Below are 16,606 nucleotides of genomic sequence, written 5' to 3'. Positions count from 1 at the left end.
ATGGCCATCGCATGGATGGGTTATCAATAGGATGCGAATTTTTCAATACAGGTGGCAGTATAGTCGAATGTACGATTCGATTTTTATAGCAAATACGGAAATTGGCATAAAATGATAAGTGTATACGTTGGACCAATGAAATTTAGTGAATTGGTACATCATGGTATTCCTCACAATGCGCAATGGAAACATGTTTTGTATATAGTCTCACGCTCGATATATATCGAATCTACTTTTTCTTAAAATATATCAAATTGCTATAGCATATAGGATTTTACATCTAAGGACATAGTAGACCAGGAAATATATAGTAGATACCCATAGACCAGAAATAAAACCAATAGCATTGCGGATTTTACAGTACAGATGTCAGTATGATCGAAAAATCGATTCGATTATTATAGCAAATATGTTAATTGGCATAACTTAAATAGTATTTCCGTTTGACCAATGAAATTTTGTGAATGGGTACATCTTTGTATTCCTCACAATGCCCAATGAAAATATGTTTTGCATGTAGTCTCACATTCGATATATATCGAATCTGCTTTTTCACAATTTATATCGAATAGCTATAACATATAGGGATTTACACTCACGGGCATTGTTGACCAGGAATTATATAGTAGATGACCATAGACTGGATATAAAAAAAATGTCATTGCGAATTTTACATTACAGATGTCAGTATAATCGAAAGATCGAATAGATTATTTTAGCAAATACGCAAATTGGCATAACTGGATTAGTAAATACGTTGGACCAATGAAAATTGGTGAATGGGTACATCTTGGTATTCCTCACATTGCCAAATGGAAATATTGTTTATGTTTAGTCTCACGTTCGATATATATCGAATCTACTTTTTCTTAAAATATATCGAATTGCTATAACATATAGGATTTTACTCCCACGGGCATTGTTGACCAGCAATTATATAGAAGATGACCATAGACTGGATATTAAAAAAATGTCATTGCGGATTTTACATTACAGATGTCAGTATAATCGAAAGATCGAATCGATTATTTTAGCAAATACGCAAATTGGCATAACTGGATTAGTAAATACGTTGGACCAATGAAAATTGGTGAATGGGTACATCTTGGTATTCCTCACATTGTCCCATGGAAATATGTTTTGCATGTAGTCTCACATTCGATACATATCGAATCTGCTTTTTCACAAATTATACCGAATAGCTATAACATTTAGGATTTTACACCCACGGGCATTGTTGACCAGCAATTATATAGAAGATGACCATATCGTGGAAATAAAATCGATATATTTGCGGATTTTACAGTACAGATGTCAGTATAATCGAAAGATCGATTCGATAGTTATAGCAAATGCTGAAATTAGCATATTTTGATTGGTATATACGTTGCACCAATGAAATTTTGTGAATGGGTACATCTTGGGATTCCTCACAATGCCCAATTGAAATATTGTTTATGTTTAGTCTCACGTTCGATATATATCGAATCTACTTTTTCTTAAAATATATCGAATTGCTATAACATATAGGATTTTACATCCAAGGACATAGTTGACCAGGAAATATAGAGAAGATTTCTATTAACTGGAATTAAAATCCAGGGCATTGCGGATATTACAGTGCAGATTGCAGTTTTATCGAAAGATCGATTCCATAATTGTAGCAAATACGCGAATTGGCATAACATGATTAGTATTTACGTTGGACCAATGACACTTGGTAAATGGGTACATCTTGGTATTCCTCACAATGCCCAATTGAAATATTTTTTGTTTATAGTCTCACGTTCGATATACATCGAATTTACTTTTTCTTAAAATATATCGAATTGCTATTACATGTAGGATTTTACATCCAAGGACATAGTTGACCAGGAATTATGTAGTAGATACCCATACACTGGAAGTTAAACCAATAGCATCGCGGATTTAACAGTACAGATGTCAGTATAATTGAAAAATCGATTTGATTATTTTAGCAAATATTTAAATTGGCATAACTTGATTATTGTATCCGTTTGACCAATGAAATTTGGTGAATGGGTACATCTTGGTCTTCCTCACAATGCCCAATGGAAATATGCTTTGCGTGTAGTCTCACGATCTATATATATTGAATATGCTTTTTCTTAAAATATATCGAATCGTTATTACATACAGGATTTTCTATCCACGTACATAGTTGACCAGGAAATTTAGGGTTGATAATCGAAGACGGGAACAGGATTACGAATTTTCAAAACAGTATACTTGATAATTCGATACGATAATGATAGCAAATATGCCAAAGCTATTTTTTTCAAATTGGAATATCTTGAGAATAACTTTTTTTAAGAACCAAAGAAATTTGGGGAATCGTTACAATTTAGTTTTTTACACACTGCATTATGGACATATGTTTTGCGAGTGGTAGGTATGTATATCTTTATATATTTATCTAAGGAATCTGCGTTTCATTTTCAAGTTTCGCTTATCACAACGCTTTTGGACTTTAAGAGTTGAAAAATATCCACAAAATCATCACTGTCTTGAAATTTTAAAAACCTTATTCCAATTATGTCTCAGTGCTAAACTTTTTCTATTCAAATAATGAACTATCCGTCAAATGAAATCATATTGAAAATAACAAATAATTTTAAAAGTAAACAATTAAGTTCCTTACCCTTTCAAAAACCGGCAGGGAAATTTTTGAATATTTTAAACACTTATGGACACAATACTCGACAACACGTGACACAACAATGTTTCCACCCTCCTAATTACCCGCTTGAAGAATTCAAGCACCCAATCGACTCGTTAATATTTACAATGGTAATTTTAAAATTATTAAGCTCTGACATTGTAGGGCTATCATCTCTCGTGGAGATTTATCAATGTCCTTGTTTCATGTATCGTTTGACGTAGCCAGTAGATTTACCTTTCTTCTTGAGGCTCGCCCTTCATTGATCCCTTCTATGAGCTCATTACATTACATTTATGTTTATAAGTATGACATTTCAATTCCGACCTGTATATTCTTTGTCATACATGTCTTTGAGGTGCCATACATGGGCGTACCCAGCGAAGGGCAGGGGGGCAGCTGTCCCCCCCTAGAAGCCAAAATCGCAAATGTCTTTAAGGAAAATAATATTTTTTCAAGCAAATAATTCGAAAAACTAGTAGATAGCTGTTACAGTTTCCTTAAAATGTTGATTTCATTTACCTTTTCCATGCTTAAATCTTACCTACAACTTGAAAAAACAATTGCTTGTCCTCCCCTAGTCTTGATCCTGGGTGTCATACATAATGCTTAGGGAATGTGAATGTAAAACTCTATCTGTGGGCATATCCAGGACACCCATGGCGATGATGACCAAGAATCCCTCGGCTTCTTATTTGGCGTCAGATACTTAAACGTCGCGTGCCCTTTAGTGGCCATCTTTACGCTTTTGTAAGTATACCTTGTGGGCTGCATCTTGTATGGTAGATATAAGGGTCGATTCTCGTGTTAATTTCCATGCCGAAGTATTGGTATTCGGAAGTTTATCGAAATCAGCATTTTTTTTACCGTGATATGATATTAATAGAATATTGTTCCGACGGACCTCTTCCATTTGCCATGTTGTCAGTCATTCGCTCAGTGATACAACCCGACGGTTAGTTCGGATAGGAGAGAAATTTTGGATGGTAGAGCTCACCCTGGTTTGAGTCACATGCGTGTGAAACTTACACATTCAGGGTAGGATGGTAGTTCCTTTCCTTGGACCATCTCGTACTTATGGGTTTTTGTGTTGGGATATACGAAGGCTTCATCCGAGAATCGAACCTGGGACCCTCGGTTAGTAGCTGAGGGCTTCACGTTCCCCCATGATGTCAGTATGTTGCGATTTTAATTGCTACTATAGCTTTATCTTTTCAAAGTCTCCAGAGTGTTGTTACTTCCAAAGCCTAAGATGAAAGTTTTTGAAGTAACAATGGTCTTTCGACAATGAAATCGTTAGATGTCGACCAAGAAACCCTTTAGGATTATGAGGCTACCTTCATATTTAAAATCATTTCAATATTCGGCAAGAGTTAATTACTTGTGGTGTAAAATTGTAAGGAACGAATGAAGATTTTTTAACCGTGCGAGGATAGGTTGAAAGCACTCAGTGAAGAATGAAGAATCTAGAGCCGTATTATTTCAAGAACTAAGAACGTGGGTGATAGATAATTTGGACGGCATCGTACGTAGAAGCTGCCAGAAACATGGCGTTTTCGTTGAGTCTTCGGGATAATTTTCTTCTCCTCATAATCGCTGGTCTTGTCGAATATATCATCCGTTAGTAATTTTTTACGGATCATAAATTATGGCTAATGGCTCGTTTTCGCAAACGGTGTTGACCTGTGATCGTGAAAAGGAAGAGTGGGTGGTAGTAGGAAGTGTGAAAGGATGGATCGATTCGGAATCGGACTTCCTCGAACAAAAGCCGATCCCTCAGTCCACTGCTATATCGATTGGATAGAGTACTGATTAGTTAGTACAATGACTACCAACTCAAACTATGGTATGTACTCATATCACCGGAAGAAATTTTTTTTGAAGGATTATATTTACCATTTGTTTTTTTAGACGTATGATGAGCAGGCCAATGGTGGTATGTTGTGGTAGCTCTCAGGATTTATTTGTATTATTGTAATGGAACTTACAAGGTATTACATGTAATCTCGGAGAAATACGTTATTTTTTATCAAAGTAAAATTTTTAAGCGGTTTTTAGCATTAATTTACCCGATTAACACAGCTTTAATGCGCAGTGGGATTATGCACATTAGCTCAAAATTCATCTCACTTGAAGATCGTCGCTACTTTCAGAATTTTCCACGCTATGATTCGATCTTGCCTCGTTGTTGGCCCTAAAAGGTTGATTCATAAATGAATGGTGAGGAAATAAGCCTAAGCGCTAGAGACATTTGAAAGGATGTAAAATAATGTTCGATGGGGGCAAAGGCTTTTAATGTTGAATACTAGTGGTAATATACAAAAATTAACTGTCGCTTGTATCAGATTTGTTAATGGAGGAGTGGTGCCGCGGTAAATGAGATATATTGGAATGATAAAATACGAAGAATGGAATAATCTATCCTCTATATCTATTAGAGGGTAGGAGGCGATAATAGGGCTTCAAGATGAAGTGTTCCTAAAAATCGGTGAGACTAGGTTATTAATAATAATTTCGCGTTGAGAAGGTGGACCAAGGATATTTTGTCGGTTTAATTATGAGCAGAAAAGAGTTTTGAGGTAAATATTAGCACTGTGGCCGGTAGAGGATGTGAATGGACCAACTTCAACTGGGAACGTAAAGAATGGAGGCAGAAAATTGAGCGTCGAGCGAAAGACAGTTTTAGAGACTAAGTCAAGGATTTCGAACACCTGTGAGGTATTCAAATCCCGTGATAGATCGTGGACGTAGTGGATAGAGGACGTGCCGTGAAATAGCAAATTTAGAGCGAACCTTAAGGCTTTCATCTCTTTCTCTTTTTTTTTGTTGCAGAAGTACCGACCGCCAGGGGGAGACCTTTTTCTCTCTCGCGTAATAAATTCTCGGGCGATCCGCACATTACGCCTGTTGCACCAGAGTCGTTTTAGCCGTTCGCCCCAGTCTCTTGCATATTCATCCCCCTTCCTCCTCCTCCTCCTTGCTTCCACCTGGTAGCTCATAAGAGCGGTGAACCCGGGGGACTCGTTCCGCCCACTCCCGGCCGGGACGCCGTGCGCCACGCCCGGCGTCCGCATCAACTCTGCGATCCGCCACCTGAGACATTGGTTCTCATCCCACTCGCCTTGAATGGGTGGAGAAAGAAATGAGCATGAATCAGTGAACTCGAGTCCTTTTACCTGGAGACTTGAACGAACGAATGGACGAAACTGAACCTCTTTAAGTTGTACTCCCGTGTTGCGTTCAGTACCGAAATTATTACACTGGGGAACAGCCATTTCGTTGTCTTAGATATGCGACTTGTTTTTGACCAAATTTTGGATAAGAAAATAACCTCAGTTATTATCTATCACGTCAACTCAACTTTACGTATAGGATACACTCTTTTTGTCTGTATGTGTCATACAGAATTTGTATATGTACGAATTTAAAAGGAAATCTTACCTTTTATACCACCCATAGAGGATGTTTTTATCTACACAAAGGTTATACACAAAATATATAGCTGATTTAATAAAAGGTACGATTTGTACGAAATTTACGACAAAATATTGTGTATGCAACCCGCGTAGCACACGGACTCTCACTACAGTATTTACTGCGTAACTATACCACTCTGCACCTATCGCTGGTTTCTTATCTCTAAAGGGAACTTGAATGGGGTTTACAAAATATCCCATCGCCAACATTATGTGTATGAATCAGTGAACTTAAATCTTTTTACCCGGAGACTTGTACGAAAGAATGAACGAAACGGAACCTCTTTTTAAGTTTTTCTCCCGTATTTCGTTCAGAACTGAAGTGGTTACTGGAAGAACGATCTATTGTCTCTTCAGAAGTTGATTAATATCTCTCGAGAGAGCATAAATGGAGTTTACGAAATATTATGTGTTGCTCCACTTTCTTAGGGACTTCTCATTTGTTATAGTGTTTCGCTTTTGGGCTAACCTCCCCTAGTGTTGTTTTTTCACTTTAGGATAATTATTTTAACTGATTAATAGTAGCGGGCATAACTTGGTGGACATCCTTTATCGTAGGAGTTTAAGGAATAAAAAGCTTGCTTTTTCCGAGTAGTTATTTATTTTGTCCGAACATAGTTTCGTTACCGAGTAGCATTCTGAATTTACCTGTGCTCCTCACCTTGGAAATTTTACGCGGTAACAAAACTATGGTCTAACAAAATGAATCAACATGTGGAAAAAGCAAAGCTTTTTCCTTTAACTCCTATTTTAACTTACTTAAAAGACGTTATTCTTTCCCGCCGAATTGAACGAAAAATTAAAATTAAAAAAAAAAGATTAAAATAAACCGTGAATTTCACTTCTATGTTTCGTTATGGTGTGAAGAATATCCAAGAAGTGCAACTTATTCTCTCTACTGAATATATATGTCTGCTATATTTGTATGCTATATTAACATGTTATTATAATTTGTTTTTCGTTTTTGGTAGTATTTTGTGATGAATGAATTCCTTTAATGTTGGCAGCGTTGTGAATTATCTGTAGTTAAATTGTATTTTCTGGTGTCCATTCAATTGATCGAAAAATGATAACAATACTTATAACATTTTCACTCTTGTGTTTTGTTTTCGAGCTAAGTGATTGCAACAACCAATGTAAAGTTTGGCCAATTCCTTGCTTTGCTTCAATTCTTACTGTACTGTTTTTGTTTTCATTTCTTGATGTTTTACTTCTGGGCACAATGATGTAGGGAAGGAAAATTTTTCTTTCAATTCATAGGCTTGATTACTTTTGTGGTACCTAATATAAGCAGTGGTAGATAATCGAGAAGGCCGACAATTTTTTCCTCTGCGAATCGTCAACTTTTCTCAAATTGATTAAACTTTTCTCACGGCGGGGTTCTTCCACTTTTTTTCTCAAATTCTCATCTCCATCGCCAAGTCATTGCACGGCAAAAAATATTTTGTGAACCATGCTTAAGTCTACGCCAATTAAGCCGTTCTAAGGAACTCTTATTTCGACGCCTTTCCGTTTGTTGTGCAACACCTCCGTTGGTCTCAGCGGATCCCGACATCGACCCGGAGACCACATGTTAAGAGCACGACCGCCCTGTTGCGATGACCCAGTTCCGCTTTGAGAATTTGGTCGATACATCTCGCGAGAGTTTGGTTCGTTCCGTTGACGGCGATTATAATGGCTTTCTTTCGAGGCGAGGCGCGTTGATGGACTCTTTCTTCGAGGACTTTGGCCCTCTGATAATCGCGAACGTTTTTTTTTTCGTAAACTTTCCATAACCTATTGCCTATCGGGGAAATATACAGATCCCCCTCACGGGTGATGGAGAAATGGGCGTAGTAGGCCAATAGTTTCCTCCGGTAAAATATGTAATTCATTCTGCCTTTAAAGTCTTGTACGTGCCGCAGGAACGGAAATTTTGTAATACCTTTCCCTTCTCTATTGGAAACTAGTTCCTATCTCTGAGGTCAATGTTTCTCTCGCGGGGATTAAAAGCTTTCAGATTTCAAGGATTGCTTGTCTGTGCTGGGAAATAGATTTAGTGGCTATTAAAACATTTTAAGCCGTACCGCGAGGCTGATTGGTGCTATACTGTTGGGATTTAGTTTAATATCACTTCCACAAATGTGGAATACCCCCGTGATTTTATTCATCGTGGATCATGAAAGCACAGATAAAAAGTATAACCATGTTTCGTATTCTGTCTGATAAAAAATCCCGGCTGCATTGGAGAATAAATTTATTGGATGCACATAGTTTACCGGAGAGTATGCGATTCGATCGGAATGGAGATTAAATATTTGTTTCATTTGCAGTTGCAAAAATGTCGTGGTTAAGAACTATCCGTTTACGAAATGTCGGTTATGAGCTGTTGGTTACGAAAAAGCCGTTTACGTACTGAAATAATACCCATGTGGATGCTGGCCGAAAGGCTCTGTGGGTTCTGTACTCACCTATGTAGACTAATATTCAAGTTGAAGTGCTAAGTGAGTGAGTGCCATGAATTATTGACGGTCGCTTTCCGTTATAAAAAAAATCGTACATGGCTTACTGTGGCGCTTAGCGTTGTGAAGCGCTAGAAGAAAGCTGTATTCTACGGCAGGAGGATGTGAAAAACCTTCAGGCGTTCGGGATGTGGCAATGAAAGATAACCGGGAGGGTGCGAGAGTGTGATCGACTTGTTTCTTAGAAAGGAGAAGTTTCTGGAAGAGATAAGAAGGAGACAGAGTAAGTGGTTTGGGCAGGGATTCTAAGAGGGGAAGATAGGTTGAATTCCGTGCTGAAGGGGGGGATGAATTGTGTAAAGGGAGCAACATTTATTGACTGGACTGCTTAAGGTAGGGAAATATCCATTCATTTCCATCCATATAAAATGAATACATAGCATTCCATTTACTTAAATATGCGAAAAAATTAGGGATAAAATTTTGCCCGAATTTTGGGGATACTTAAGTTGGTAGAGAAAATTCAACTTTTAAACTAACTACGTATTAAGTTTCGTAAGCCAATCATAGCGCCATTTTCATAAAAGTAATGCTTTGTGACTTAAATTACCGCTATTTGATTATAGCTCCTATAATACTAATAATAAGAAGTGATGTGCCTGCCTATTATATTTACGTGTAAAGGTATACTGTATTGCATTTTAATTTTTTGCCACAGCTGTATTCTAATCGTAATCAAAACTTACTTATGATTGTCAAGCTTCAACACAAGAACAAATTTAAAATCCTGAATCTCATTGAAAAATAGTCAGCCGAGTATGTACTGTTGGAATTTTCATAAAAATTACGTTCTTTCGTTTTTAGTCGGAACCCCTTCGAATTGCGCTGTATATATATTTTCTTAATGGAAATGTGGGAAACGGAATAAAAATTCATGAATTGTGTCGGTGGCTGTATCTGCTTTCACTGGTTTAGTGGGACGAAGAACCTCTGCAAATCCTATATATCGAGAAAGGGAGGGACCCTAGAACTGAAGACTCAGGAACTTCTTCTTTTGTATGGCTTCTTAACTTGTAATAGAAAAATTGTCTACCGCAGATATTTTTATTTGATTATCTATCTACTGAAGATATGGTTTTAATCCCATATTCGTCGAGAAGTCGCAGAGTGGGCGTAAAACTAGGATATTCTTCATTTTATTTCGTAGAATCATTGGAAGAACATCAGAATTTTCTTTATAGTACGCATTATATTCGCTCCGGTGATAAAGATGGCTTGGACTTACGGTGAGCAGGAAGAGAGAGTTTTTACCGCAAAACTCTAGGAAGCTAGTGCATGCATCTTCGATTTCACAGAAAGCATGCCTCAGTTTGGTCAGTTCCGGCAGCGAAAATGTGGATAACACCAGTGCTGAAAGATGGTGTGTGGGAAATAATGATGCCAGAGCGATAGAGTCATTTTACTTGAGATGGGGTATCATATGCTATTTTCTGCCATTGCAAAAATAAGAGAATGACATTCTTCGGCGTCGCAACGATTTTCTAAAGGTTACATAAACGTTTCAAGAATGACTTCCTCATCCTTAAAACCTAAGAATGTGTAAACATATTTTATGATATTCATAAAAATTCGTTTGCAAGGATTTTGGCGTCTTAAAATTTTTGTAAAATGTCTATGATTTAAAAGTGTATTTCATTTGCCAGAAACAATTTGTTATCAATGCAAATGAAATAATTGAAGTTTGCAATAGCCTGTTATTTAGCGAAGAAAGTCGTGTTTTTAGTGAACTTGAAACTGTGCAGAAGTTTTCGCTGCTCCATAGTTTTGGAATTTTTGTTAATGATATTATTGTTAAAATCCCTAGAAATGTTACCATCTCAGAAATCTTGATTACTATTCATCACATGTTTCTAGAGTTTCTGGAACGAACTTACTTTAACCAGAAGTTAGGTAAAATTGGCCGAAATGAAATAGAAGTCCTTAGTAGGTTAGTAGTAGAGCAGGAGTTAATCCCGCCGATTATGTTAGCCAGCCATTGGGGAAACATGTCAAGGAACTAGTGCACTTACTTACCGTCCGATGGACGAGGTGTTTTATTTGGGTACTCTCCTCAGCACACTCAAGTAGAATATTAAGTTACCCTCAAAATTTTTTTATGTAGGCGGGACTTGATCTTGAGGCGCCCCTCCTCCTCCTCACCATTCACACCTTCGTGCAAAAGTCTGAATCACGCGTTCATTTTTTTCATCCCCTTCGAGGGAGAGTTCCAACGATTGCTCCAACGATGGCGGAAAATAACAGTTTTACGTAATAATTTTCCGCGATAGCTAGAGGGATGGAAATGCCATACCCTTTTTCGTCTCTCGGCACGTCCTTTTTCCAAAGCTGACACCATCGCAGCCACTCAGATCGTAGGGCCGCTAACAGCGATCGCAACGCCACGCTTGGCTTTTAATGAAACGGAATTTGTAAATATGTAAAATGACGGAAAAAGGGACGGTGGAAGTGACCGTGTGATTCAGATGATGATAGGTCGAGCGATCATTTCATTGGTCCCTGAAAAACTATCGCTTGAGCTATCATTCTGAGAGGCAGAAAAAAATGTTCTTGTGATTCAGGCTTTAGCTAAGGATCTTTCCACGTCACTATTAGTGACGCATTCTGATAGAAAAGCATTTCAAGGGTTTCTTTTCAAGCCAGTGTACCTCGGACTGTTCCAGTGGTACCTTGCGGAAACCCGAAAAAAAGTTTTGCCTTCTTTCCGGACTCCTACAATGTTTGGAAAATGCTCGGAAAACTCCTAGAAATGTTTGGAAATATTATAAGATGCTGAACGTTTGATCAAGAAAATCCCTCTCGATCACCGAGGAGTCCTCTGCTACTGTAAATGCGGGCATTAGATTGTCACGAAGTGTTAAAAGCATCTTGCTCAGCTGATCGGACCCGGAAGAGATCGTGGGAATGCGCCAATCTCGCTTGGGGATCGTATGACATGACTTGCCCCGCTCGGTGGCTCGCGACCCGAGGGAAAATAAATATCGTACCTGAATCTCGAGAACGTGATTCACACGTACACATAATGAGTTGCGTATACGTCGTGTAGTGATTCTGGTTTCGTTACGGTTGACTGCCCATGCGTTATATATTTTTGAAATTAAATTTCCTAATATTAACCCCTTGAGGCGTTTTCATCAGAGTTGGTTTTAAACATGATTTTTTTGTCACCTGAACTGAGAATGAATAGCTGGCACTCTATGATGTAAAATGTATTTGCTGCTCTGTGAAAAAGTGTTGTCTAAAGGGAAATGTAACACTCGTCGCAGTTAAAACGATAATTTCTCTCGCTTCCAAGGTGGTAGACAGTTTCTAGTATGGTTGTTGCTCCTTAAAATGTCACCTCTATTAACGCCGCGCTAAGTTCTGCTCTTGTAGATTTCTGTTACGAATCGGATAACTCTGTCTATGGCGATTAATTTTCGCATCAATTGACTTTGTATTTTATCTTGGGAGTAAAATGTCTAAGTTTTAATGCTACAATGTGCAACCGATACCCATGGTTGATTTGCAAATTGCACCAATATATTGCATGCGAAGACAATGCGGGGATGCGTTCATTTTGAAATAAATATTCCGAGAGAGAATTTTTTAAAAGATATAGGAATGAATTTAGGAGAACTTAATTTATATAATTGAGATTGTATTTTTATTATTCCACGACTACTCATGAAAAATTGAAATGCTATCTTGTGCATAAATATTGATGAATGACTTCGATTAATCAAAAACATAACCCTTCGAAATCTAATGAAAAATCCCGTGAATTTCTGGTGAAATAACGTAATGGGCCGTTTTTTATTAGCAAATGGGTGACTTGGTAATTAGTATCCCGATGTCTAATTGTTGCTCGTCTGTAGGGAAATATCTCGAGGAAAGTGAATCCTTAATAATACTGTTTAAAACTACTACATATCTACGCGGAGGAAACCCTTGATAAAGCTAATAAAATTAAAGTACCTACTCTACAGGTTGCTTCCATTTTATGTGCTAGAAAATAATTGCAATTTTAGCGACTGTCTAATGTGGTTAGTGCTTAAAAATACGATTTAACCATTGATTTTAATAACAAAGAGAAACCACGAACCAATGTACTCTTCAACATTAATTGAGAATTGGAAATAGAGCTGTGTTTTTGAAAACGATCAGGAGATTTGCCAGACACAATTTTGAAATACTTGGTGAACATGCTAATATGCTTGGAAATTTTTATTATTTCATAGATTGTAGTGTTTCAATTTTGGAAGACTCCCTTCTAGAGGTTTACAATTCAATTCCACTTAGATTTTAGGGCGGACTATTAAAATATTTTTACAGTTGTTGTTATCCTAATACAATCCAGATATGTGGCGCATTAAAAAAAGTGGCAAATGGCTATAAGAACAATAAAAAATATGTCTGTAATAGCTCTCGAAACGGCCCTTTTCAAACCTTCAAATTCAATAAATCGAAATTTATTCCGAAGGGAATAAACCATCTCCCAAGACTGATGGACCATACTATGGAAGTAAGATAAAGATCAGCAAAAATAAAGGGACGGGTTGGTTAGGCGCACGTTGGAGGATAACGTCAAATGTATTTACAAATTTGCATTTTAGGAACATCGGGAACCTACTCTTACGGAGTGAGAAGGGAGACATGGGAACATGAATTTAAACATCCTGACGAAGCTATGAGGTTACTGGCGAAATATTGTATAAAAGCAGGATGAACCCTTAAATTATAGACGTTCTCGAATTCTACGGAAACATTCTAATTCAGTTCATCATCGTAATTCGTCACAATCATTGCGTAATAGTGTTGGTGTGAGCACAGAGCACATGGTAAGATGATGCGCCGGGAAGACGGATGCTGGGCGCGTGGTTGGGGGTGGCTGTTGGCGGAAGTGACAGCTTTTTCCTTTGGTCGATTTCGTTTTCTCCTCTCGTATATAAGATGACAGTGATCCATAGGACATTGCCTTATTCGTTCAGGAGACTGCAAAGCAGAGCATCTGGTCACCAATATTCCAGTCAGGTCCTCCATCGAACGCGACGAGTCATCTTTAATCATGAAATTTTATGTAAGTAAATAGTTTTTTTCTGACTTCACTACAAAAATTAAATATTTTGTTTAGCCATAATACTCATTTTGAATTTCATTTACTAGGAGAAAAGTTTCGCGAAATTCACTTTCCATTTGAAGGGATTTCTGCGCTAAACCCTACTTATGAATGCTAAAGATTGCACTAACTGTTCATCTTAAATCTTAACCCGTAGCCAGGGAATGTACTATTTGAAATTTCTTTCAGTTATTGTTATCTAATGGTACCTACGGTTCTTTTTGAAATTGTTTTCTCTTTTGATATTGTATATTTTGAAAGTGCCCGCTTTAGCATAATTTTTTCAATCTATTTATTTTTTCAAATATGGACTATTATCACATTTTATGTTTAAATGGGTATGTACGTGCGATATTTCTATGGAATCTTATTTTTAGTTTGCCAATGTACGCACCACAACTTACACAATTCATGAAAATTAGGTTACTTTGCGATATATTTACCGTGATTATAAGATATTTGGAATTTTGATTAAAGTTTTTTTTGTTCATATCAGAAGTTTTCAAAAATCCTCCATTAAATCATTGTGTGTGTTATAAAGTAACAATCGTAGATGACTTGAGTAAATGACCTTGCTTCCCTTATGTCTAAGGACTAAACCAAGGAAAACTCTGTCCTCGCTTAATACCATCAGCCTTTGAATTAGTAATTATTGCGTAGGTATGTTTTTGTTTCAAATTGAATGTGATTATGTGCTGTGACTTAATAAATTTTGGTTGATGTAGTATTTGGCGTGGAAACTTGAGGAATTTGAAAATGAAATATCGGGAAAGCAAAGAAAACATTATTTTCTTTACACAGGGATGCGAGTGTACAAATCCAGACGTAGAATTTAGTGAGGAAGCCTGAAGAATGTTGAATTTGAAAACGAAATATCGGGAAATCAGAGAAAATTGTATTCTCCTTGCGCAAGAATGCGAGCGCAAAAATCCCAAAAACTCTTACTTCGGTTTAAATTTGGGCATTGAGTTTCCAATGCGGGCGTTGAAGTTTCCAAGGCGGCCATCCGTAATCCTTTTAAAAGGCAGTGAATTTTGTGGATACATTTTTTTCACTATTTTCTCATTATACTTCCATGCTTGAGCTTATAGTTATGTGCTGTGGATACAATTTCTTTTACTATTTTCTCATTATATTTCCATGTTTGAGCTTAATAAATATGACTAAAATGCCATGTGGTTCTTACAGGTGTTGATTCTCTCGGCCTTGGCGATTGGCATCTTCGCCGCTGAAGAGGAATCGAACGAAAAGCAGCACAAGAGGGAGATCTTCGGCCATAACACTGGTTATCCGTTCGGACAATTCCCATACGGATTCGGGTTCGGAAACGAGGGACACTTCGGCGGCTTCGACCTAGGCTTCGGCCACGGCTCCGGCTACGGCGCTTCCCTGGCCCGCGTGGCGTCGTTGGCGCCGCAGGTGTCTCTGGCCCCCACGACCCGCACCATTGGCCACGCGCCCGCCATCCACGTCACGCACCTCCTGTCCGCGCCGATTCACGCGCCCACGCTGTCGCTCGCAGCGCCCCTGGCGGCGCACGTACCATCGGTGCCGGTGAAGCCGATCATCGCGGCGCCCATCACGTCCGTGGTGCCCGTTCCATTCGGACTGCCGTACCCCACCGCAATCGTGGCGACCAAAATCCCCGCCTCGGTGCACATAGCGGAGCCGATCAGGGCTCACATTGCACCTGCTCTCTCCGCTCCCATCACTACAGTGAAGTTGGAAGTCCCCAAATACCCCACTCACACCATAGTGAGGCCCAGTTACCACCACCACCGAGGCTATTAGTACTAGCTGTCATATTTGTTTCCTTGTGCTAGGGAATATTGTGTCATAATTTCATGTTGATTGGTTGATTGAATTCCTGATTTGAGAGCCGGAATTTTAAGGCAATATGGAAGCATGCATGATATTCGGTGCTATATGAAAAGTTTTGAGTCTACGGGGATTTGATTTTTCCTTAAAAAAATTATTTTCGCATTAGATTCCTAATTATGGGTCCTTGCCCGGAATTAAATTTAGCATTCCATCTGTTGGGTGACGTTCGGTTTTAACGGGTAAAGTTGTTGACCTCGGCAAAAAAAACACGAACCCCCAGGAGTTTTATCTTCAAATCTCCAGCAGCAGGTCATCCACAAAAGTGAGAGATATAATCAGTGAATAGAAGTGTGGGAATCGTAATACTTTAAGGAGTACATGCTAAACTATCGTAATTAATTATTCGTGGGTGTTGCTCTTAAATTTTGTTTCCATCGCTATCATTTATTTTCATCCCGAAATCTTTTCCCAGCTATGAAGAATTTCAAGTGCAGTGAGAAGCCTGTCCTCCGGACGGGGGTAAAACAATGTGATTTTCTTGAAGCTATTTGTGATGACGCATGTTTTTGCCAATTCTCAATGCAACATTTCCTCATTGCAGATTTACTCTTACTTTTTACTCATTTCTTAGCCGCTGCTATTTTGTACGTATTAATGCGTGTGTAATTTCTGCTTTATCTTCAAGTGACTCATTTGATAAATTATCTCGTGAATGGCCATGGGTAAGGTCGTTCATTTTGCTGTTAATAAGATTTTAATGTTTAACAGCCGTAATATTGTACAGTGACTTTGTATGTTAATTGTTTTGTTTAAGCGAATAAAATACTTTAAGCGTGTTTGAATTCTTTTTGCATGTGATTCCTTAACGGTGATAGATTATAGCTGCATAGTATCACTTCGTCCTCGTCGCAGGGCATTTATTTTATGATTTCGTCTCCTGTAATTTTTTTCTTTGCTCATTGTTACCGTTTAGTTGCTTTGTGGTAACATATCTGACATGCTGAAATGATTTTGTCGTGGCATCATGTTAAGT

At 38.1% G+C, this 16,606-nt stretch overlaps 1 protein-coding gene across 1 annotated transcript in view; it reads left to right on the top strand.

The window, feature by feature from the left end:
* Positions 1-16,405, top strand: part of LOC124154278 — an 82,506-nt gene extending 66,101 nt beyond the window's left edge. The window contains exon 7 of the mRNA XM_046527901.1: positions 14,941-16,405. Within this exon, the coding sequence (XP_046383857.1) occupies positions 14,941-15,543 (603 nt within the window). The 3' untranslated portion in view covers positions 15,544-16,405. The remainder of the gene's footprint in view (positions 1-14,940) is intronic.
* Positions 16,406-16,606: the final 201 nt, after the last annotated feature.

This window comes from Ischnura elegans, chromosome 2, assembly GCF_921293095.1.
Source record: "Ischnura elegans chromosome 2, ioIscEleg1.1, whole genome shotgun sequence".
Lineage (NCBI taxonomy): Eukaryota > Metazoa > Arthropoda > Insecta > Odonata > Coenagrionidae > Ischnura > Ischnura elegans.
Note: the sequence above shows the minus strand (reverse complement) of the source record. Positions and strands in the feature narration are given on the sequence as shown.